The sequence below is a fragment of the Anarrhichthys ocellatus genome, unplaced genomic scaffold (genome assembly GCF_004355925.1).
Source record: "Anarrhichthys ocellatus isolate YVR2014 unplaced genomic scaffold, GSC_Weel_1.0 scaffold4, whole genome shotgun sequence".
NCBI classification, from domain to species: domain Eukaryota; kingdom Metazoa; phylum Chordata; class Actinopteri; order Perciformes; family Anarhichadidae; genus Anarrhichthys; species Anarrhichthys ocellatus.
Window position 1 is genome coordinate 12,855,998 of NW_022280034.1, and position 23,767 is coordinate 12,879,764.

At 46.7% G+C, this 23,767-nt stretch overlaps 2 protein-coding genes across 3 annotated transcripts; one reads left to right on the forward strand and one right to left on the reverse strand.

Annotated features, from left to right (window-relative positions):
- On the reverse strand, positions 1 to 20,968 carry tnrc6ba (trinucleotide repeat containing adaptor 6Ba). 2 transcript variants are annotated; one of them, XM_031843771.1, is made up of 22 exons: positions 20,453 to 20,968; positions 17,275 to 17,361; positions 15,177 to 15,198; positions 14,373 to 14,822; positions 11,166 to 14,252; positions 10,369 to 10,533; positions 9,921 to 10,171; positions 9,492 to 9,566; positions 9,062 to 9,295; positions 8,744 to 8,863; positions 8,403 to 8,528; positions 6,688 to 6,849; positions 6,103 to 6,240; positions 5,793 to 6,018; positions 5,385 to 5,552; positions 5,067 to 5,213; positions 4,509 to 4,652; positions 3,911 to 4,003; positions 2,876 to 3,079; positions 2,458 to 2,525; positions 2,134 to 2,273; positions 1 to 1,838 (listed from the first exon to the last, which is right to left on the reverse strand). In XM_031843771.1, the coding sequence occupies exons 2-22, from the start codon at positions 17,329 to 17,331 to the stop codon at positions 1,262 to 1,264; spliced, it is 6,654 nt and encodes a 2,217-aa protein (XP_031699631.1). In that variant the 5' UTR covers positions 17,332 to 17,361; positions 20,453 to 20,968; the 3' UTR covers positions 1 to 1,261. The 2 variants fall into 2 exon arrangements, with proteins under 2 accessions (XP_031699631.1, XP_031699630.1); XM_031843770.1 differs by having other exon boundaries at positions 17,275 to 17,364.
- LOC116381538 (probable endonuclease 4) lies at positions 20,615 to 23,767 on the forward strand. Its single transcript, XM_031843782.1, has 7 exons — positions 20,615 to 21,110; positions 21,199 to 21,408; positions 21,554 to 21,736; positions 22,595 to 22,726; positions 22,900 to 23,004; positions 23,164 to 23,293; positions 23,525 to 23,767. Exons 1-7 carry the CDS (start codon positions 20,975 to 20,977, stop codon positions 23,583 to 23,585), a joined length of 957 nt encoding a protein of 318 aa, XP_031699642.1. The 5' UTR covers positions 20,615 to 20,974; the 3' UTR covers positions 23,586 to 23,767.

Genomic DNA, 23,767 nt, shown 5'->3' on the forward strand with positions numbered 1-23,767 from the left:
CTCCTCCAGTCACTGTCATCACTCCTTTCATGCACACACAGGCAGGCAGGAGGGCACCTTGTACAGCGAGTAAATAAGTGATCATAGTCATTAATGTCATGACAATATAGAATAACCAACTTGATTTCTCGAGTAAGAAAAAAAAAAAAATGAAATAGAATAGCGAGGTCAGTGTTTGAAGAGGGGAAACAAAAAGAGGACATCTTTGAATTTCCATAAAGTTTCTCTTTTCTTTTAAAACAGAAACAAATGATAAACAACCGACATACGTCAACGAGGAGATACAATTTCGCTTGTCAAATATAAGAGCAGTGTGTAACTGATGAGGAGGTGTGAAGGCTGCTGACATGGCGGGCGTGCGGCCGCTGGTTGTTAGCCAAGGCCACTGCTGTTGTAACATTAAGTCATCCGGTACGGTCTGTGTAGTTGTGTTGTAGCCGTTTCCCAAAAAAAAAAAAGTAAAAACAAATGGAGGGATTTGTGGAGGATTTGTCAACAACAAACCCAGAGGCATATAGTGCAAGTTTGGCTAATGTTGTTTCGGTTTTGATTTTTCTTCTTTGTTTTTTACCCTGGGTCCCATGTTGATGGCATGTTTCCACCAAGGTAGCGGTGCCGGTACCGACTAGAAACGCTCTCCTTTTCCAGATCTCAAAAGGTTGCCGATCGTCCATTTGACTCAGTAGTGTGGCGCCGTCCCCGATTCTACTCAAACTCCTGATCCTTCCCCCGCTCTAAAGCTTCCAACACGAGAACTTAGAAGTACGCCAGCCAGGTCTACGAGGGCTCAGTCTGCAAGTCGAAATTTTTGAGATTCGACCATTAAATAGCAATACAAAAGAAAATAAATTGTGGCACACTAAAAACAGCAAAAGCTAAACTTGCTGACGTGTAGGACTCTGGCTGAGCCTGTCTACAGTGCATGCCTGAGTGAGCGGGTCTCTGAATGCAGATGGTGGGAGTAAAAAGACAAAGAGCTATCCAGATGAGTCCTAAAAGAGTTTAATGGATTTCACCTTTTCCCCCGGTTCAAGTTTTACTGTCGTCTTCATTTAAAGTTAAGCGGTTTACTGTGTGTGTGTGTGTGTGTGTGTGTGTGTGTGTGTGAAAACAATGTGTGCATGTACTGCACGTATCCTGTGTCTAGTATGAATGTTGGGTGACCAATGGAGCTTTATTCATGTCATCTCTACGTGGAAATAAATAGAGTATGAGACATGTATTACAACTTGGGTGTAAAATGTGTGTGTGTGTGTGTGTGTCAGTCGGCCCCCCCACCCAGCAGGTCCCCGGGCAGCAGTGAGGCGGGGCTGCCCATCTGGTGACGGTCATCTAGTGCCGGGGAACCCCAGAGGCTACTGCTGGAGTACCCGGCCCCGCTCATCCCGCCCATCCCCCCCCACAGACCCTGCCTTCCGCCCTCCACGCCTCCGGCCCTGCCCACCACGGTCCCGTTGCTGCTCCACTGGGCGAAGATGCCCAGCCCGGGCCCCTGGGTGGCAGACTGGTCCGATGAGCTGCCTGTGCTGTCCAGACTCTGCCACCCGGAGCTGGAAGGCCCGGCTCCTCCATTTCCTGCTCCTCCAGCTGAGGACCCTCCTTCTACTACTCCTCCTCCGCTGCCGCCGCCTCCTGCTCCGCCTCCTGCTCCGCCTCTCTCGCAGCTCCCTCCGTTACCGTTGGACCCCACTGCGGAGGAGGACGTCGGCCCGGAGCCTGCTGAGCCGGCTGCGGTTCCTCCGCTCCCTGCTCCTCCTGCCTGGGAATGTGCAATGTAGCGAGCCACATCCTCCTCGCTCACGAACTCCGCCAAGATGGTGGTATTACCCAGAACACACCTGATACAAACAAAAAGTCTGTCAGTGACTCTTAAAAGGGTAACAAGAGGCCTCACACAATGCAGTGAATAACTTGAAATTCACTTCAACTGTAACTACAGTGCCTTCCACAAGTCAGCGTACTATAAAAGGATTAATTTCAACACTTTGGGAAAAATATCCATTTGCTTTCTCAGCGAATGTTCGATGAGAAGATCCGACGTGTAGAAATGACACTTTCACTTGTAGAGGCTACTGGATTCTGTTACATAGTGACCATACGGACATGCGAGTGATATCAAAACGACCGTCTTACATGTGGAGTGCGCTCTGGGCCTTGGCCGCCTCCTGTTTGGAGCCGTAGCGAATCAGAGCGGTGCCCTGGGTCAGGCCAAGGTGAAAGGTCAGCAGAGGGCCGTGCTGCATGCAGATGGTCCTCAGAGTGGAGCCATCAATCTGCGGGAATATGCAACATAGACGATGGAGAACTTTGGAGAGGGATGGGTTGAATGTATGGAATTCAGAGCATCTGGAAAGACTTTTGTGTGCTCGTTTATGATGAGTGCATGCATGAAGTGAGGCTTAACAACCCAGCCTGGCTGTATTACAATCGTTACAGCTCTTGATCATTGTGTGTTACCTGTGGTGTGAGGTTGCTGAGCACCAACCAGCAGCTTTCCCGAGAGCTGCCGTCACTCCAGGTTGAGGCTGCAGAGAGAGAGAGAGAGAGTGAGAGCGAGAGAGCAAACAGGAAAAAATAATAAAATGTGAGAGAGTTTCCCACATTCCCTGTAAACACAATCACACTCTGTTTTTTCTCCTCGGCTTCTCATATCTAATACATGATTAATGTCTTTCCCTGTTGCTTCCATCAAGGCGTGGCTACACTTCCAAATCAAATAAAAGCGGAGTCTGTAGTTCAATCATAGCCAGCTGTTTTATCTGCTGTGTGCATTTAAAATCAGATGAATATTTCCACATGCACCGTGTGCCTGAATGATAAATAAAGGGACAACCTTTGGTTACGAAACAACATGATGAATGTGTCGGGGCATTACCAGTGGTGCTGGAGCCACCGCCCCAGCCCCGGCCAGCCAATCGAGGGGCTCCTCCAGACCAAGGGGAAGGCGATGGCTGCTTTTGACTGGCTAGTCCTGGAGGCGGGCGGGACAGCTGGCTCTGGCTGCTGCCACGGGTAGCTTTCCAGGATTTGTGTCCGATGGGCTCTGGGGGCCAGCTGGTCTTGTAGTCTGTGTACTTTGCTGTGGTGTGACAGAGAAGTGAATGAGGCTCTGGAGGAGTTATCTACTTCTTAATACAACACCGATATGTAATGATACCAGCATTGCAATCAAGAAGAACTTTCAACAGTTAGGATAAAGATGAGACGGAGAAAGCAATAAGATAAAAGGTCAAGACTGCTCATAATTAAAAACTGTTAAGATGTAACGTCATTATGCAAATGAAAGATGAAGCCTTTAAGCCGTTCTCTTGAAGGCGTCTCCTACATCTACTGTGGCTTTCTCTTGTTTGACATAATCAAATAACTTTTATCTCTTATGATACTGCATCAGGAATACAATGTTCCAGCTTGTTGAGGCACATTTTGGAGACGGTGCATGTGGTAAACTTATTGTTATGCAACAGCTGAGCTGTCAAGTAAATCTCACATTTAAGTTATGACTTATATCACTCAGTTATGTACACAAAATTCTCTCGATACATCGAGACAGATTACAACATGCGACAGACTAACAGAAACAGGGCTGCGACTAAATAATTTCATTATTAATTAATCTGGTGATTAATTTCTCAATCAATCCACTCATTGTTTGATCGATGAAATGTCAGAGGAAAGTGAAAGTGAACACACCTGAACAATTGAAAAGGAACTAAAGAATGTTTGACATTTGAAAAATGTCTTAACGAACAATCAAAGGGATTAGTTCTCTAAGTGATCCAATTGATTGACTAGTCACTTCAGCTCTACTCAGAAAAACAAGACAAAGCAACACACCAGCCCAGAGACGTGATGCTGTGAGTGTGTGTGTGTGTGTGTGTGTGTGTGTGTGTGTGTGTGTGTGTGTGGTTACCTGAGTTGTGTGCATTGTTGAGGGGACTGTCTGAGGCACTGTAGGGCCAGGCACCAGGTGAAGGCAGCAAGGTGTTGAGGGGAGGGGTGGAATCTGCAGAAAAAAGGCATCGACCTTTCATGACACAATGTCTAACAACTACTCCAAAAAACATTAATGGAGACAAAAAAAAAATACTTGTTTAAAAAGCACAGTAAACCCCAAAATTCAAAATGCTATGTTCTCATCTCGCACTGTCACGACCAAGAGCCTATCGTCCCTGAGTACATGCACGCTTGCTTCTGCGCGGCGATATGTTTGGGAGAAAGAAAATAGTTCCAACATGAAACTGATTCCAACAAGGTCTGTGGATTATCTTAAGTAACCTGGTCATGACCTCTGGTAAGAAACATTGCTGTTGAGTTTTTCAAGTGAGTTTTGAGCACCACAAGCCCAGTGCCATCTAATTCCATTATATTGGAGAGAAGGCAGACAACAAAAAATGGTACAAGAAGACCAACCAACAAGTAAGGAAGGTAAACTAACAAACTGCTAGATATGGTGCCATCCAACACCTTATGATAAGGATAATGAGGCAGTGGAGCTGGTAAATGCTTACCTGTATTGTCTTGTAACAACTGGTGCTCGGTATCGTTGAGGTTGGGGGACACTGCGTTTCCCATCATGCTCCCTGGGGTCATGTAAGGGTCGGAATCAGGGTCGACACGGTCGATTCCCTTCCAGGGCACACCAGGCTGGAACTCTAGCGAAGAAACACACATGTGGTCCGTTAGAAGCAGTGTGTACAGGTAAAGAGAACACATTCCCAAATAGTTCTTTAACGTTTAGCCCCGTGCTACCAGCAGAGGAGCCTCTGATTACTCTGTGAAGATGCATGGGAATGAATTACAATTAGTGGCTGATTAGGTTTGTTTGTTATGTTTTTAAGGTCGTCCCTCCAAGGCTTATTTTGAACTTACAGTGGTTTTGGGGCGAGTGAAGAAGACACACAGTTATCATGCTGCTGCGGCACACGTGTGTAAATGTGATCAGATGGAACTGAAAACCAGATCGATTGGATCATCTCTAATCTCTACCGGTCAGCACGGTATAATCAGAGTGCATACTCTATAGCTTCCACTCCTAGTTATCAATTTAACCATAACGTGTCACTGACCAGGGGGCCAGCTGGGCGTGACGGTGGGCTTGGTAACCATCTTGTTGCCAGGGGTGCGATGCCAGTTGTCTCCCAGCCCGTCCCCAACCATCATGTCGTACTGAGAGTAGGGTGAGCCCCCCGGCATCTTCATGGGGGTGACAGGACCTGGAAGGTGGTGATAATGGTTGTTACATCACTGAACACCAGATGGGTTCACTAATCACCTTAATACGCGACTTCACATCTAATCCCATTAACACGATTTGCCTCAACAGCCTTCCATTTCACGTCTTATAAAAGAATACAAAATTATAAATAAAATTAAAAGAATCTCACCGTTTTTGTGGAATGCGTTCTCAGGTGATGAGGTGTCTGGAGAAGAGTGTCCTTCCATCATCCATTTGAAGCGGGATTGCTGAATCCCGAGGTCCTTCATGCCCCCAGGACCCCCTACTACAGAGCCGCCCAGGTCCAGACCTGGGAGGTTCACCCCAGATACAAATCCTGCTCACAGGAAGGAGACAGAGAGTATGTTGTTAGGAAACTTCTGGTGCTACATTAAAATAGCATGCCAACCCACACCCATCAACAGAAAAGTAGACGTACAACATATTTCACAGTGCTAAACTGATTGTGGCTTAACCTGCGATCTCTGGGGAAAGTAGTGCATAAACACAACACTGGAGTGAGCATTTTCCTTCTTTTTTAAAAAAAAATAAAACCTGTCTGGGAACAAACGCTCACCGGAATATGGTCCAAGAGTTTTCTGGTGCAGATCAGCCACAGATCCCGCCAGGCCTGGATGAGGCAGGGAATCGGCCCCCAGCAGTTTGGGACCCCCTCCGCCACCTCCACCATGGTGGGAGGGGGAAAGCTTGGAGCTGCCGCCTAAACCCCCGACCTGCTGCTGCTGCTGCTGCTGCTGCTGCTGCTGCCTCTGCTGCTGGAGCACTGCCATGATCCTGGCCAGCTGACACAACAGAATAAAACAACAAGAGTCAACAGCTGGGAGGAGGAAGTAAAGGAGTGAGTGATATGTTGTATTTATGTGTACCTGTTGAGGGTCAGCCTGCTGCCGCACATTCGGTGTGAACTTCCTCTGGTTTTGCAGTAGATGCTGTGGCTGCTGCTGTTGTTGTTGCTGCTGCTGCGGCGGCTGCTGCTGCTGCTGCTGCAGGAGGAGCTGACAAGCCTGAACGAACGCAGACGGAACGAAAAAGTAAAAGGAAACTGAGGAGGAACGACACTGCAACAGAGACAAAAATGCACTCTGCACACTAATTTGCAAGGTTGCACTTGATAAATCCACGTGTCAACCGATTGCTATGTAGACTATTGGTTCCACTAGGAGTAATAATCACATCTAGATATTTGGGCAGTGAGTTAGCGCTGTAGCAAAAGTTTCCCAAGAATATATTTGTGTCACAGAATCTTGTAAAATGTGGTTTAACATAAGTGTGATCCTACCATAACAAGGACCTCTAAAGACATTTTATGGGGACAGGGTTCCTACATTGCTTGGTTTGATTTCATGGATTTTGCTGGTGTTGATGGGTTAAAGTTTAGTGAGTCATTCTGTATCAACCGTCAGAAAATATGACATGCAAGGGGAGTGACAAAGTTAGTTTTTGCTTCTCACCAACTGGAACTGGATGTGAGGTGGGTAGATGCTGCTGAGCATGGCAAGATGCTGGGGGGACAGCTGTGGAGGGAACACACCTCCCCCGACGCCTGCCGCTCCACCAACACCCCCCACGCTCCCGCTGGGAGGGGGCATCTGCTTCAGCACGGAGCCTGGCACCTGGAGACAGACACAACGGCAGAGGCACCTGTTACGACAGAAACGCTCCGCTGCTGTAACCACCAGCAACCATATTAGTACAGCGCCTCTCCCCGACGAACATCGATTCGCTTTCATGTGCTCGTTCACTGTTGGTAACAAGTGTCTCGACCCAAGTGAGCGGATGAAAATAAGTCAATTCCTGGAAAAGGCGTCGTTTCACTTTGTATTCTTTTGAAGCGGAGGAAGATCAATGTTTTCCTGAAGACAGATTGTGCACCGGCTTATAGATACAAACAAAGCCAGCAGACTCTGTAAGCTCATAGACATAAGAATCAGACAATTACACATGATATCAGAGAGTTCACAGCACAAAGACACACACCCCCCCACCCCGTGCATGATCAGGATATACTGTGCATGTCTCCCATTGGAGCCAATTATAATAAATAACGGTTTCTCCGCCATTGCTTCACTGCTAGTTTCCACCTTTAATTAAAATGAATATACACGAAGTGCATGATACAAAAGCAATGTCTACGTTCTATTTTTCCACAAAATAGGAGTTACGAGCTGATCAATTGCCACGGACATTATTATTATGACTTAAACTTAATTGATTATCGATCAGATAAAAAGCATATTTTTTCATTGTTGTGGATGAGAATAAAAGGGGAATGTAACTTGTAATGTTTATGTTTATAACTCAAGTGGTAATCCAGTGTCTCTTTGACCTCATTTCCACAAATTAGCGTTGGCTAAATCATCTGTCTCCATCAGATTTGTGTCTGTTTTCACGGACAAATGCACGACTACAGGTTCATTCTAAAACAAACGTAACAAGACAGAAATCTCTTCGATTTGTTAAGGATCAATGTAGTCAGGCATTAGCTTTATCGAGGCCCTGCTACAGTGATCCATCAGAACACAAAGAGGAAACAGACAAAAGGTATTTCTGTCAGTTATGTTTGTTTTTAAATTAGAACCTGTAGTCGTATGCCTTTGTGTTTTTCTCTGCTGTATCATTAGTCTCTGCCTCTGACTTTTCAAAGGTCAACTCCAGAGACAAATGAGACATTTCCTGAAATTTATCTCATGAGCTACTTCCTGCCCCCACAGAGACATTGTCAGAGCGCGTGTGGCTACATTTTACTCCAGTAGATGCTGAGAACTGTCGTCACAAATGCAATAAAACCGTCACAAGTAAGACAAGTAATACCAGCAATTTATCAAAACATTTGGCGAACACGCAGAACATTAATGTGCAGAAATGCACAGTTCTCGACTGTTTGGCGAGCAGACGTCCATCCTCTTCCACCGCAGGTAACGTTAGCGATGGCAGACGGAGTTTGATCACAAGAACAGACTAATAAATGAAAGCTAACACTCAGCTAATTGGTTAGATGCGACTGTATTTTAAGGATTTTGGAACTTTTTGTAGATTGTCGGGCTGAGGCTGCCTAAAGATGACTCATCCCACAACCAACACTGTTTAACACAGACAGTCAACTCACATACCTCCCATGTCAGTGGTAAGTGTGAAATATGTAGACAGCTGGGAAGAATACTGGTACCTGAGGTGACAGGAACTGATGAGGCACTTGCGCTCGTATCCCTGGGGACTGGTTTATGGGTGGGACACTTGGCTGGTGTCTTGACTGAGCCATCCCTCCACTACTGCCAAAGATACTGTGACTGCCCTGTGATCGTAGTTTGAAAATGAAACCTTAGAGGACCCATAACAATAGAGACGTATACATGAAAACATACAGATTACACAGAATAGGACAGACTGGAGGAGGACAATTTGGGGGTGGGGTGGGGTGGGGTGTGTTATCTTTTAATAACAGAAAAGTACAAGAACCCAATGTTCAAAAAAATGGCAGGACTTAAACAAGAGGCGCGGTTCTCTTACTTGTCTAAAGGGAATATTGTGGTTGAAGAGAGAATGGGACTTGTAGACAGTGGGTGGTGAGTACAGAGAGCTAGGACCCTCCTCCCCAAGGCACCAATCCTGATTGGTCAAAGGCAAGGTCTGTCACAGTGACAGCCAATGGGAGACCAATTTGAGTGGTGGTGAAGGGGGGGGGGAAGAATGAGACAGGGAGGAATGGGGCAGACGAGGAAGAAAGAGGTAGAATCACAAGAGGAAATAAAGAATAGTAAAGACAAACTGCTATCTAGAAATGAGCCAAACAGAGGACAGACTGCTGAGGTGGCAGTGAGACATTACCTTGTCGTAGTAGGACCCAGCATCCCCAGGTGCTGCCTCTTTGGAACCAGGTGGACGATAAGCCATCCCCCCTCCTCCTCCTCTTCCTCCTCCTCCTCCTCCTCCCTTCCTTAGGTCTCCATTGTAATCATTCATTCCCATCCCCATCCCCATGGCTCTTTTCTCCATATCCATCTTCTTCTCCTGGAGAGAACCCGGAGCCAGGTCGATGTTCGGGCTACTGGGATCATCATTCTGTCCAGCGGAAAAGTCCACCATCATCATCATCATGTAGGGAATAAACAACCTGCTAAGCGTCTAAACATTTCGGCTTATACGTGTGTGGGTCGGGTACAAAACAAAGCATCTGGAAAGAGGAAGGTTTTGACATTTCCCTGCCACAATGACACTCAGGTTCATAAGTAAAATACAAAGACATGTTTTGTCTTACCAGCAGCCCCATGTTAGAAAACTGTTTGTTGATCGGGCTCATCCACGAGTCTCCTCCGCCAACCTTCATTGGACCCTGAGAGAAAAGTACAAAGCGAGCAGACTACGAGTTAACGTTTAAGTTCTACGAGGGTTTTAACAGAGAAATTATAATTTAGATTAATGCAATAACATCACCAAACTAAATCAGTAGAAACCATTTTTCCTACTTTCCCAGAGTTCATTAAGCTAACTTCATCTTAGCTCATTTCTGAAATGTTATAAAATACATCCATGCCTTGATTCGACATAATTCTAAAAACTAAACTATTATATACTATATATATTATTGACAGACATGAAGGTTGCAGGACCCAAATGTCTTTGTCTTTTGAATAAATCTTAATTTGTTTGCGCTTTTCTTTTATCAAGATCCATTTTCACAGCCCACCTTGTTGGTGGGCTTCTTCCCCGGGTGGCTCTGCCCCCAGCCACTGTTGCTTCCCTGTCCCCAAGACGAGCTGCTTCCCTGGGAGCCAGAGCTGTTGTTCCACATGCCGCCGCCTCCGCCTCCGCCTCCGCCTCCGCCTCCGCCTCCGCCTCCGCCTCCGCCTCCCTCCTCCTCGTCCTCCCAGCTTGAGTGACGCGAGGCAGCCACAGAGGCCTCTTTATCCCCCCAGCCATCTTGCATAGACTTTGAACCTGCTGGAGAAAAAAAAAGTCATACTAAATGCCACTGTCAGGCTGTGAAGTAATTAACGGATCAATTTGTAGGTTTTCGACTAGCGGATTGGGCATGCCAATGTTCCAAATGCAATGCACCAAATAACTCTAGGTTAACCTGGTACAATCAACACAATACTCAAAAGCTTGCTTTAGTCTTTATTTGCTTTTCTAACCAGATTTGATGGGGTTGGGAGGAGGGTTGCCCCAGCCCGTGTTCTTCCCTCCGGCCTCTTCAGGGTCTCCCCAGCCAGTAGGTGCGTCAGTAGTCTTTCCCCAAGCTCCGGTGCCATTGTCCGCTGTAGGACTAGTTGGAGAAGTACCACCCCAACCTGACGGACCTACATCACACATGGACAACACAAGTTAATTTGGAGCAACCTGGTGGAGACCCTTTGGGTAAGGACACAATTGTTTCTCTCAATTCGAGTTCAACGTCTAGAGTGGAGGCACCTGCAAAGGGGTTTAAAACGAGGTGTTGGCTTGGTGTCATCTGGTACATTGGTCTAAAATCAAAGCATCTTCTTTACAGTCACAATAGTACACAGAGAATATCCACCGACAGAAGATGGGATTTTACCTCGGCTGTACTGAGTTGGAGCACCCACCGAAGCTACAGTACCGTGGATGACTGCTTTCAATGTGGTTTTGAGAGGAAACTCCAGAGCTAGTAAGCAAGTGGCTGGCTGAAATACAACTTTGTCTGTCATTTTGATTCGCTAAACCTCCATGCTGACCTATAAATATCAGATTAACCGATCTCATAAAAGGCAGCAGTTGTAGAAGTTAATTTATTAGTGAATTTCACACGAAAAAATATTTAGGGACATTTGTCTACGTCTTTAGCTGTCAAACTGCCACAGTTGATTCAGAAACAAACTCCAAATCACACATGTGTCATGAATCTGTTTCATGACACTATATTCAAAACACTATATTATTATGCTCAAAATCAAAGTTTGTGGTGTCTTACCAATAGCTGAAGTTTTTCCAGGTCCATGGCCAGTGTTGAAGTCTCGGTTACCTCCAAGGGCTGCAGCTTGCCTGCTAGGCTGCTGTTGTATTGGAGGAGCCTGCTGTTGCTGTTGTTGCTGTTGTTGCTGTTGTTGTTGTTGTTGTTGCTGTTGCTGTTGTTGTTGTTGCTGTTGCTGTTGCTGCTTAGCCGGAGCCTGGCTCTGTGGCTGCTGGTCATGTGGCTGCTGCCCAGCAGGGGCGCTGTTCTTATCCCACAGGTTGACCGGCTTGTAGTTGTAATGGGTTGGGTCTCCCCATGCTGATGTTCCATCATCTATCTCGTTCTTTCTGCTTATAGACTGTGGGGAGGGTTCCTCCCAGCCGCTTGGTTCAGATCCACTTCCACCTCCTCCAGAGCTACCAGGAATGGGTCCCGAGGTCCAGCCTGAGCTTTGGTTCTGATTCTGGGCTTGAGAGGTGGGTTTCCTCCCCCCGACCCCTTGCATAGCCCCTTGGTCCATCGCTGGCTGTCGCTGTGGATGCTGATTGCGGGGCTGTGATTGTTGCTGTTGCAGTTGTGCCTGCGGGCCTGTGATGGAGCCCGGCTGGCTGTTTGGCATCTGGTGCATTTTGTTTCCTCCACTCCAACTTTGATGGGGTTTGGACCCCATGCCCCCAACAACACCCACCCCCCCTCCTCCACTCCCTCCTCCCCCCCCTGTGCCACCGGCTCCCCAGGTTCTCCGAGGAGCACCTTCGTCCCAGCTCCCCCAACTACCCCCACCTGAATCCCCACCTGAGTTTCCTCCTCCTCCATTCTTCCTGTCATCCTCCCATCCCCCTCCTCCGCTATTTGATTTGGACTGTTGCTCTCCCCAGTCCCTACCTGCCCCAGCCTTCTGTCCTGATCCCCACCCGCTCCCTCCTCCATTCCCTCCCATTTCTTTCCACCCCCCTGCCCCTTTCTCCTCCTTATTTCCTCCCCAGCCTCCACTCACTGAGTCACCCTGTTGCCCAGGATCACCCCATCCTCCTCCTCCATTTCCTCCTCTACTACTACTTCTACTACTACTACTACCGCCGCCGCCGTCTCTCCATTCCTCATTTCCCCAGCCCTTGGCCTGCTGGGCATCCCCAGCCCCCGTCCCTCCTCCACCCCAGCCTGTAGCCTTACCCTGCTGGCTATGTCCTGGCATTACCCCCGACCCCATTCCGGGTCCCGTTGTGGTCACTGGCCCAGATTGTGAGACGCCAAGATTCCTCATGTTGGGGCCTGAATTTTGTGGGGCTCTCCCAGACAGAGAGGCCCCACTACTGCTACTGTTGCTGCTGCTCTCCCAGCCCTCTCTGGAGGACCCAGCAGATGGAACCAGGGAGGGATTGACCCCTGGACCCATAGAATCAGTGATTAGAGTCCTGGGTCCACCAGAATACTGAGAAGAACCACCATGAGAAGATGTGTGTTTCGATGTCGCTGATGAAGATCTACCTTTACTCTGTCCTCCACGTTCTTCAAAGTCCCAGGACGTGTTTTGTCGGATCTGTGTTTGGCCCCAGCCGGTGTTGGATAGGACCCGAGGGTCCAGATCAGACCGGCTGAGCAGGTTTTCTAAGGCATCTTCAGCATTAGGTGCAGGGAGGGGAGGACGACTGTGTCTACTGTTAGGCCCGCTCCCATTTCTGGAATTTCCACCACTAGATGAAGATCCTCCCTGTGCTCCCTGTACATCTCCTCCCCCACCCCATTCCCCCGTTTCACTCTCCCCCTTCTGATTGTCCCAAGCTCTGGTCATAGTGGTGGCTGTTGAGGAAGAGGAAGAGGTGGCAGGGGGGTTGCCAGCTGTGCTGCCCCCACTACTGCTGCTGTTACTGCTGCAGGCTCCACCAATTCCCTCACCTCCTGGATTGGCGCCACCAATACCAGTGGAGCTCCCACCCCATTCACCACCAGAAACTCCTCTCTCTCCTCCTACTCCTGATGAGCCCCACCCTCCCTGAGATACCCCGGAGGTTTGACTACTGTTTCCCTCAGTTCCAGCACTGCCCCAAGCATTAATCCCACTAGTGGAACTCGGATACCCCCAACCCGAGGTCCCATTATCTCCTTCAGCAGCTCCGAATCCCCCTGTGCCACCTCCTCCACCCTCCCACCCATCAGTCCTTGAGGCACCCATTTTGGAGTTAGCTGCAGAGTAAGAAGACTGGCCTCTCCATGAGGAGGCAAGGCTGTGGTCTCCCACACTTATCTCGCTTCCTCCCACACCACGGTCCATTCCTCCCCCAATCCCTTCCCCCCCTGCGATTTTTGGTCCCGCTGATTCGCTGTCCCACTTCCCCCCTCCCATCTCTCTGTCTCTGGATTGCATTTGGTGAAGTTGCCGCTGATGGGTGCTTGATTGATTCACAGATAAAGGTGGGTGACCCCCCAGCACTCCGGCTGCCCCGCCTCCCACCGCCAGGCTCAGGGAAGCAGAGTTGGCAGATAAAGACCCCCCAGGGCCCTGGGGATGGAAGGAAGACGGACCTCCTTCCCCTGCAGCAGCGGGCCCATCCTGCTGCACCAGGGCAGGCCAGGCCAAAGGGTTGGCATTTGGATTGAAGTTGGCACCTGGAATCCCACTGCTGCCGTCGACGGGGCCACTGGCATCATGGCTCCCTGGCACAGCGGAGGCTTTGGAAAGTGAAGAGGGCTGTTGTAGCAGAGACCCAGCTGCAGCTACCACATTCCCTCCTCCAAGATGACCCTGGGAGGCAGCCATCCCCCACGCCACACCGTTGGACGACTGCATACATTCATTGGGCAAAGAGAACGAGGAAGTGGGTGAGGATTGGTTGCCAGAGGCACTAATGCTGTTCACAGGAATTCCGTTGTTGCTGCTGCCCCCTCCAGCCCCAGTGAAAGAAGCTCCTACCCCTTCACTGCCAGCGATGCTAGGCCACTCCTCCAGGTCGTTGCCATCAACGATCACCTTCTCCCTGCCCTGAGAGGGGACCTGGCTGCCTGAGCTTGCCCCCCACATGGAATTTGCATAATTTGAAGTAGTAGTAGAAGCAGCAACTGATGATGAGGTGGGGGCCAATGATGAGGCGGCAGCTGCACCAGAATCTGAAAAATAAAATCCCATAAGAGAGAAACTTTAGGGGTCAAAAGGAAATGTTAAAAGAAATGATCTTAACAGAGAATGGATCAATTCTAAATGTGACCTACAGCATTGCTAAAATGTACCTGAGACAGCAGCCATGTTTGCATTGGGGCCATCCCCTCCTCCTCCTCCTCCCCCTCCCCCTCCCAGCAGCATGGAGGACAGTGGCGGCTGACCCCTCTTCAGTAGCACTTTATGGTCCTGCTGGCAGCGGAATCGCGGCGGCACTTCTCTCGGCATGTAGCGCGGTTGCTGCTGAGGCGCTTGGGCTCCGCCTCCGCTACTTGCGCTGCCGTTTCCAGCAGCACCGGGGCCGCCAGCGGTGGAGGAAGAAATGGTTGTGGAGGTGGGCTGTCCGTTGGCCACCGCCAGGCGCTTGGCATTGTTGCCGCCCTGTGACGGGGAGGCAGCACTGCCAGGGCCCAAGGTGGCTGGGGATGGGGAGGCAGAGGGGGTGGGTCCAGGGCTGGGGGAGGCAGAGCTGCTCTGAGTGGCAGGAGACTGGGCAGACACTGGCTTGGTCAAGTCTGGCACTGCAGGAAAGAGCAAGGCAGAGAGAGAAATGGATAGGGGGAAATTAAACATAATTTAACCAAGTACATCTCGGGAGAACAGTGCACAATTCCTGTTCTGTAAATGCACCAACAATACATTTGTATGAAGTAAATAAGGAAAATGGAAAATGCTACAAAGCATTCACTAACAGCCTTTTTCCCCCCACAAAACTAAAATATGCAAGTATTACAAAAGCTGATTAAGACAAGCCATGAAATATGTTAAATAAGTGTTCCATAAGAAATGGACCAAACTAAAATAACCACTTTAAATATATATAAAAAAATAAAAATAAAACTGAAACTGAAAGCTCAAATCACCTGACTGCTTACCTTTGTTTTTTTGTTCTGTGACCTAAAATGATGAGAAAACACACATTAGTTACTTAATGATTCTTTTAAAGCATCGTGAGGACACCCTGAGAACAACTAAATACATTTCATTCATTCAAATGTCAAACCTCAGTTTGAGCAAAGATGAAAAAGAAAGTATAAGACAACAGACAACATGGAGTTCACAAGAACTAATCTGTGATTGTGGTTAGATAAAGAAAACAGTCTAGGACTGCCCGGATAATAAATGCATCACATTGTTGAGACCTGTTCTTGTAACTCGGACAGACTTAATTCCAACATCATTGTTGACTCGTGGTTTTGTTAGTACCGTTTCATATTCTCAAAGCAGTGCAACCTAAAGCTTGTCCCAGGTCAATGAAATACTTCAGAATCGAGCTCAATGCAAACTTTTGTTTTCTAAGAGAAACTTTTTAGAGTCACTCTGCCTTCCTCCAAAAACAAAATGCACAAATGTTTGACATCCCTTTAAAAATTACCTCATAAAATGGATTGCCATCCATTTGAATTGTCATATAACAATGATGACTACATTATCATGATCATATTGTCAAAACCAACATATGATAATTGGATGTGAATTGAATCTATACAACTTTTAAAGGAGAGTGGGGCCTCATATCTATGAGTGGCACACTTTAAAAGGTGCAAGATCAGAGATTAGGAGCATTTTGAGTGCCTCTCAACAGCTGCTCACAGCTAACGCTGCTTACAGCGCTAGCTGTACAAACTACGGTGAAAGTGCTGACAGAGCCAATGGTGTTTACCTGAGGTGAAACTGGGGGGTGGGTGCTACGCGTCCGTGACAATGCTGTCGGTCGGGACGGCGTTATCAGCTATAACCTCCATAAGAGAGCCGAGCAGTACAACAGCCGTGAGCTAACCAGTGGGTCACGCTCACATGCACTAAAACCATATAAAACCAGCCCGGCTATGTCAACAAAGCAATGAGACACTGGAATGATTTTCGCTGACAAATACAATGACATAACTGACCTGTTCTCAGTTTACTTCTCCCCACAGAAGTTATTTCTCAAATGTATAATGCAACACTATCAGCTCTCTGTCCATGATACAAGACAGGCAGACAAAATCATTAAGCTGGTACTTTGCTCATGCAACATAAATGGTTAGTAAGAGTGACATTAAATATTGTAACAGGACGTGCAACAAATATCATCCTGGCTGGTAATGAGCCACGGAACAGGGCATTGCCCATTGTAAATAAATAGAGCCAACGATGTTATCCATCAAACCACACTTCAGGATGTTCTCTTGTTAATTCAGAGTGACAAAAAAACGGTTAATTAAAAACCGTGTATGCAAAAGTAGCCTACAGAAGTAAAGCACATGATGAAATCAAGCTGTTAGAAACCTTTCCCTTTCAAGTCTCTCGTTTTATATATAAAAAGGCTCTTACTAACTCTTTGTTAGTGGTAAATGGACTTGCACAGTGCTTTTATAGTCTTCAGACCACTCAAAGCTCTTTAACATTACATGTCATCATTCACCCATTCATACACTGATGGCAGGGGCTGCCATGCAAGGTGCCACCTGCCCATCATTCATACACCGCATGCACAGCTTGCGGGAGCAATTCAAGGTTCTTGCCCAAGGACACATCGACATGGACCAGCGGAGCCCGGGATCGAACTATCGATCCTCTGATTGAAGGACGACCCTGCTCTACCGCTGCACCACAGCTCCAGATTCATTCGTTAATGTTCCGTGATACAGATTTATCTATTCAGGTATTATTACTTTGAATAAGCCGTTTGGTTTGATTAATCGGGCATCAGCTTTTTCCTGCTACAAACTATAGTCATTATATCGGCCATTAAAAACCCCACTACACGTCAACCTCTAATATAAAACATCCAAGTCAAGTTTTTTCATGAGTGCTATGGAACCACTTTCTTTTGATGTGAATGTAAAATGATCAGAAATACAGCTTTTAAACTTTTACATTTGAAAACAGTATAATCTTAACTCATCACAGACATTACACAACCCCAAATAAGCAGAAATAGCACTTCTAACAAAAACATAGCCTGCAAGTCATTTTGAAGATGCTCACCTTCTGAGAGGCTTCCCTTTTCCTTTTGTCGTCTTTTTTCCTTTTCTTGTCTTCCATGAACTACTGCTCCTGTCCTGATACTCCGTTCTTCTGGAAAACAAAAAGGGTCAAACATTCACCATCTTTAAAGTCCAGAGTGCTTCTTTGTATTGCCGCTGGCTCTTTACTGTAAAGTAAATCCCTGAAAAAAAAACAAAAAACATTGACCAATACTTAATGACGACTGCAGCAATGGAAAGGACGATTTAACAGTTGCACTGTGGATGGAGGCCACATGAGCTTCCATTCATGTGTGTAAGGGACAATGGACTGCATGCTTGATTGGATGAAGCAGCCATCAGGTGCTAGAGCTAAGAATATTGCTGGACATGTGGGCAACAAACAGTAATTATCCCCATCATATGGCTATGGAAACCATAACAAGTGACCAACTGGAGGTTTGAGACCCACGCTTCTGCTGTAATTGTTTATAAAATGCAGTGTACACATATCTTCCAGATTACATGTCGGCTCTTCAACCCTCTGAAGCCCAAAACCCGCCAGCGAGATGGAAGATCATGTTTTCTTTGAACTATCTCCAAAAGTACACTGTTTATCATAGCCAGATGCTGTAATAACCATCACTAGTGTCAGATTCTCCTTGGACACATCATGTGTGACGAACACTTCTGTCAGAAAAAACAACCGAAACTAAGCTTGAAATTGTGATATTTAACCAAAAACATTGTATTCTACAGGTCTCATTTAAAATGTTGCCCCAAATAAACGGTTTACTCCAACCAGATCAATTCTGCACTCCTCAGTGCAACTAGGAAGCCATGATTGACTCGATTGAGACCAACGGTCTCGTGACAAAAAGTCTGTGAAACTTTGAACTGCAGCGGTTGTAAGAATGTGAATAGCTCAACATATGTAGCACGTGGAGCCTCCATTTTCCCCCCAACATTGGTAACACTTGTGGCAACAAGTCAGAATAAATTATCAAAGAAATTGAACTTGCGTTTTACTTTGATGATCCATGGCATTGTAATTGTAAGACATTTGTAATTGTAAGACATGTTTGAGTTCTCCCTACTTCTAGCCATGGTTGTGCTGTTTCCATAGAGGTGCAGGACTTTTACATTGCAGTGAAAATCAAGGCCAGAGTAAGAAATGTGACAGGAGCGAAAAAAAGGTCCCAAAACTGATTGGGGTTCACAGGGTTAAAGAGAACATTTGCCAATTTTCAACCCAAAATCTAGCGATCTATGTTAGGCATATAGTGTGAAAACTCTACGTCTCTGGGGCGCAGCTGCCAAATCTGTTGAGCAATGTAGATATTATAGTGTTTCAGCTGACTCGGATATTCATCCGTATTCAGCCGAAGAGAGGCCACTAGAGGCTGTAGCGGCTGCGGGGAGGATATATGGCCGGCAGGGACCAACCAGAATCTGAGCTGCCGAGAGCAAACGCCGACTTGCTCTCCGATACAACAGAAATGGAATAATTCTGCTGGAATGATTGTTAGCGTGGGCAGTTTCTGTTGGCCGCTGATGCCAATGACAACCCAGTGAGAACGAGCTGTGTGTGCAGCATTACTATGCATGAAAGTTTTCCTCTTCACTGGGACAAAGGTGTGCTCTAGACCTTTGTTATTTGTCAGACAAAGAGAAATTGTTACTCACGCGCGATACATTCTGGTACATGTAGGCACAGCCCGTACGGCTCTGCAGCAGGAGGGATCAGCTTATTCGGTCAATATAGCACGCACTGGGCAATGTATTTCTTCAGTGGACTAAATGTAGTCCCATCAGCACTGATTGGACATACATGTAAAAAAGGTGGCAAATGTTCCCTTTAACAACCGTGAGACAAGATACGGATGCAACACAAGAACACCAACTAGTGCACTGTGATTAAGATCCTCAATAGAAGAACAAAGCTGACATGGACAAACCCATATACCTAAAACATTTAGTTAGATACCTCTATATGGATAAATATTGATATAACGGCAGTGCTTTTTTAGGGTTAGATATCGACGCCTAAAGATGTTTTTTCCCCCTAAAGATAAAACTTAATTGATAGCCAAACAGGTAACGATATTCACTGTTAATTTAACTTTACCATTCTAATAGGTTTAGAAAATATTGACACTGTAATGTAGCACAAATGTAATACACCAGTGTACTAGAACATACTGGCAATCACCAAAATCCCACAGGACGCCAAAGCTCATAACACCATGTTGAAAATAGTCAGTTTATCCATTTTCTAGCCATTAAATGCAAACACTCGTTAAAGTGGTCCAGAGTCTATTTTTAGTTGGTTTCGTTTCTGCTTAGTGCCATGACACTTTCAACAGGCATGATTCCTCGGTTGACAGAACCTGACATCCTTGCTAAAGCGTTTCCGACCTCGGGCCTGGTGCACCACAAAGACAGACCTGAACGTCAAGCTGTTACGAGATTTGCATTCAGCTCTGACCATCAGTAATGTAACGTTAAACGACACCAGCTAATGTCGTCGTGCCTGCGTTGTCCCCGTCAACGTTACCACAAGCTCATCCGCATTAAGCTAGCTAACGCTACAGCGACGATCTGAGCTTTCGTGTGTTAGAAATGTAAAAGTGTTGACCAAAACCGAAGACACAGGTGATTAACGTCGCCTAGCTGAACTGGACCGCCATTAAGCGGTCAGCGTTCATATCCAGCCACCGTCATCCCTGTACTGAGAAGTTTGTACAGGCGACAAGTTAAACAGCAGCTGCTGGTTAAATGTTTCGTCGATGGCTAACATTAAGGAGTGGTTTCTGTTCATACTTGTTAAATACGCAGACACAGAGCAGCGCGCACATTAACTACCACGTTAACGAGAGCAACCAATGAAACGTTATGTTAACTAACGTTATTCTGTTCTGTGTACACAACGGTCCTTGACAGCAAATACACCGAGCCTTGAGCCACATATCCACCTCTGCTAATGCACAGACACCGCTAATGCTATCGAACATTAGCTAAGTGAGCCAAGTTACCTACTGACAGGAGCTACAAGTAGCCAGGCTAACGATGTTAGCTTGGCTAGCAAGTACCGTTGCATTTCATTGACAAATATGTTGCAGTCATTTTGCATGCATAGCAAATATGAAATGTTAAAACGATGAGAAACATTACGCACATCTCCAGCTCGCGTTACTCACCTCTGGAATCACATATGAAGAAAAGCTAGCGTGCTAGCTAGCTTAGCTAAAGTGCTTCAGTGCGATTTCTTTTTTTAGCTTTTTGAGGCATTCGTCGAGGCTACAAGAACAGCGACGCCTGAGCGGACAGTCAAGTAAGTGGCAGATGATGCAAATACACGCGCACTAAGCTACTGGTTTGTAAATAAGTACTAACGTTGTAATAGTGTAAACCCTAATGTGCAGAAGAATTTAAATTTCAAAGCGCTGTGGAGTCAGTCGGTTGACGGGCGGCCATTTTGCTGCTGAGCATGAAGCGTCTCCAATGGCCTGTGGCAGCTGCGTGGAAGCCTTCTTCTGACTGGCTGGCTCCTGCCGGGAGGGATGAATTAAAAAAAACCTCATTCTGACCTTCATAAACTTTTGACAGTCAAACTTTGTACCGCTGTCCGTGCATTGTAGGTTAACAGCCTTCACAAATGCATATTTTAAAATTAGCCTCTAACCGCTCTCAACCGCCGCTCTCAACTTTATCTTGATAGTATGGGTCCGAGGAAAAGGAAATCCGAGCTGGCTTTGGGAGGAGAAAAGGAGGGAGAGGACACTGAGGAGAGGAGAGGCAGGAGGAGGAAGGACCGAGGGAATAAGAAATACATTGGAGCTCATGTAAGCATTCAAGGTAAGGTCTAATGCCATCTTGTTGGAGTTTAAGCCATTAAAACACACGCGCACACATTTCCAGTGCTGCCTCTTTTCTATGTCTCCAGGTGGGATATGGAAAGCAGTGGGGTCCTGCACAGAGATGGGTGGCAGCAGCTTCGCCTTGTTTCTGGGCTCCCAGCGGTCATGGAAGAGGCCTGCACTGGACCAGACAGCTGCGGCCCAGTTTAGGGAGAAATGTTCCCTACAGAAGTATGACCCCGCTCACATCCTGCCTCATGGGTCCTACTTGATGAACTGTGGATCTCCTAAAGAGGGTTTGTCAGACAGCGATGGATGTCTTCTGCAAATTCTGTCCTTGACTTCGCCCCCCCACCCCACCCCACCCTTGTCTTTCCCTTCCAACCGTGTCTCCTACCCTCTGACAACCTCCTCTGTTTTGGTGTACCATGTTGCACGCAGATGTGTTTGAGAAGAGCCAGGCCCTGCTGGTGGATGAGCTCAGCCGCTGCAGCCTCCTGGGCCTCAACCTCTACAACTTCCACCCTGGCTCCTCCCTGGGCTCCATCACCACCGAGCAGTGTGTGGAGAAGATAGCAGGAGCCATTAACCACGCTCACCGGCAAACACCTGCTGTGGTTACAGGTGCAGTGGGCGGGTAAACTAAGGGCAAATAGTCACTGGTGTAAGTGCACCAACTGCAAACACTGCAAACTGATGTCATGTAGCATGGAGAAATGCGTGGAGTATCAGATAACCACAATGACGCATGCTAAATAGAGGAAAACCGCAAAGAAGAACAGCGGAGAACCTCACCAACACTGATCCACTTAACTGTGTAACACTACACACTACAGCCTCCACAATCACAGTGACTTTAATCCATACCTCTTGGTGGCTTTGTCGAGCAGAAAACATTAAAGCTTCACTAAAAATTTACTGCAAGACGATGCTTTATTGAGTCCTGTGGATCTCAGCATAGCGAGAGAACCTAGCAGCCAAACTCTAATTAAAATCTAATGTGACCAAAATCACAGTTGGTGGGTTAATCCCTTTGCATGTAATTAAGAAAAACTTGGCTTTAAAATATTCTTGACCCTATTTAGGAGGATTAATATTTCACTACCGCAAGTCAGTTATCAAAATAATGGGCATGTCATCATCTCGTAGAAAACCATTTGACCTGAGACTGACTTCTGTGTTAATACATAACTTGCAGTTTGCGAAACCGACTGCAGGCTTGACACCGATGTTGCATTACTTATGACTCATGGTCACAGTCTTTTTGACTCGCATACTTCAAATGCTGCTGGTGTGACACGAATACACTGCAGTGGAAGGCCTGCAAACCACTGAAGCAGTAACCTGAACATCAACTGAACCCAAGTCTTGGATGCGTATCAGGCGTTGTAGCAGGTTGGGGTAAATATTGGAGTTGAATGGGTGTGTCAAACTGATAGTGCCTTTCTTTCTTTCTTTTTCTTTTGCCGCCCATGTGGTCAGTGTTGGAGAACATGAGCGGTCAGGGCAGTACGGTGGGCGGTAAGTTCTCTGAGCTGAGGAGCATCATAGACAAAGTGAGAGACCAGACCAGAGTAGGAGTGTGTCTGGATACCTGTCACGCCTTCGCAGCAGGTGAGAGAAACCTGAGGTTTATCCTTTTTGATACACAAAATCAGCAGAAATCAAAAAAAGGGTTCATAGTTTGCTCAAACTCCCTGGTGTAAACCTAAAATCTGCTAGAAATCCAAGCCTTTAAGTATTACATCTTCTATTCGGGCTGTGAGTGTTGCTTCTTGTCTTGGTAGGATATGACGTGGCTGCAGAGGGAGGAGTGACGGCCATGCTTGACGAGTTTGAGCAGGAAGTGGGACTCCGCTATCTTAAAGCCCTCCATCTCAATGACTCCAAAGGTACAGCCAGGACTTTCACACCCAAATATCACATACACAGATTAGATAGATGAGCTCATTGAGCAGTACGAACTTTGTGACCTTTGAAAATCAACTCTTGCTGCTTCGTTAGCGCTCATTTTCCTTTCTGTTATTTTTCTCTCTTTTTTTTTTTTGCAGGTAAACTAGGCTGCAACCTCGATCGCCATGAAGACATTGGTAAAGGTCACATCGGAATCTCTGCTTTCCGAGACATCGTCAATGAGCCCCGACTGGACAACATCCCTCTGATCCTGGAGACACCTGGACGGTGAGATAACTGCAGAGACGAGGAGTCTGTCGTCGTGAACAATGAATAGATATGATCGTTACATTGGACAACGCATCTTTGTTTATTTACAAAATGAGAATATAATGGAGAAGAGTGCATAGTCTGTTCTGACTGAGTCATATGTCTTTTTTTCATTACAATAAATTATTTATAGACGCCATTGCACTGGTTGAAGTTTGACCATGACTGTTACGTTACCTTTCCCCACAGGCCAGGTTTCGAGTATGCTGAGCAGATTGAACTTCTGTATTCTCTCTATGACAAAACATAATGATCACCATTACTGAGGAATTGTCCCCGCTAAACTGAACCAAACCTCAGCTCGCACATCTGCTAAGAGACCTGGACTGCGTTTGTCAAGTGGACCAAAGTGGATAAGTGGAGGAGCCAGTTCTCCTTAAACACGCTCAGAGTTTGTTTGGCTGTGAACAGTTTATGAACATGAGTTGAATA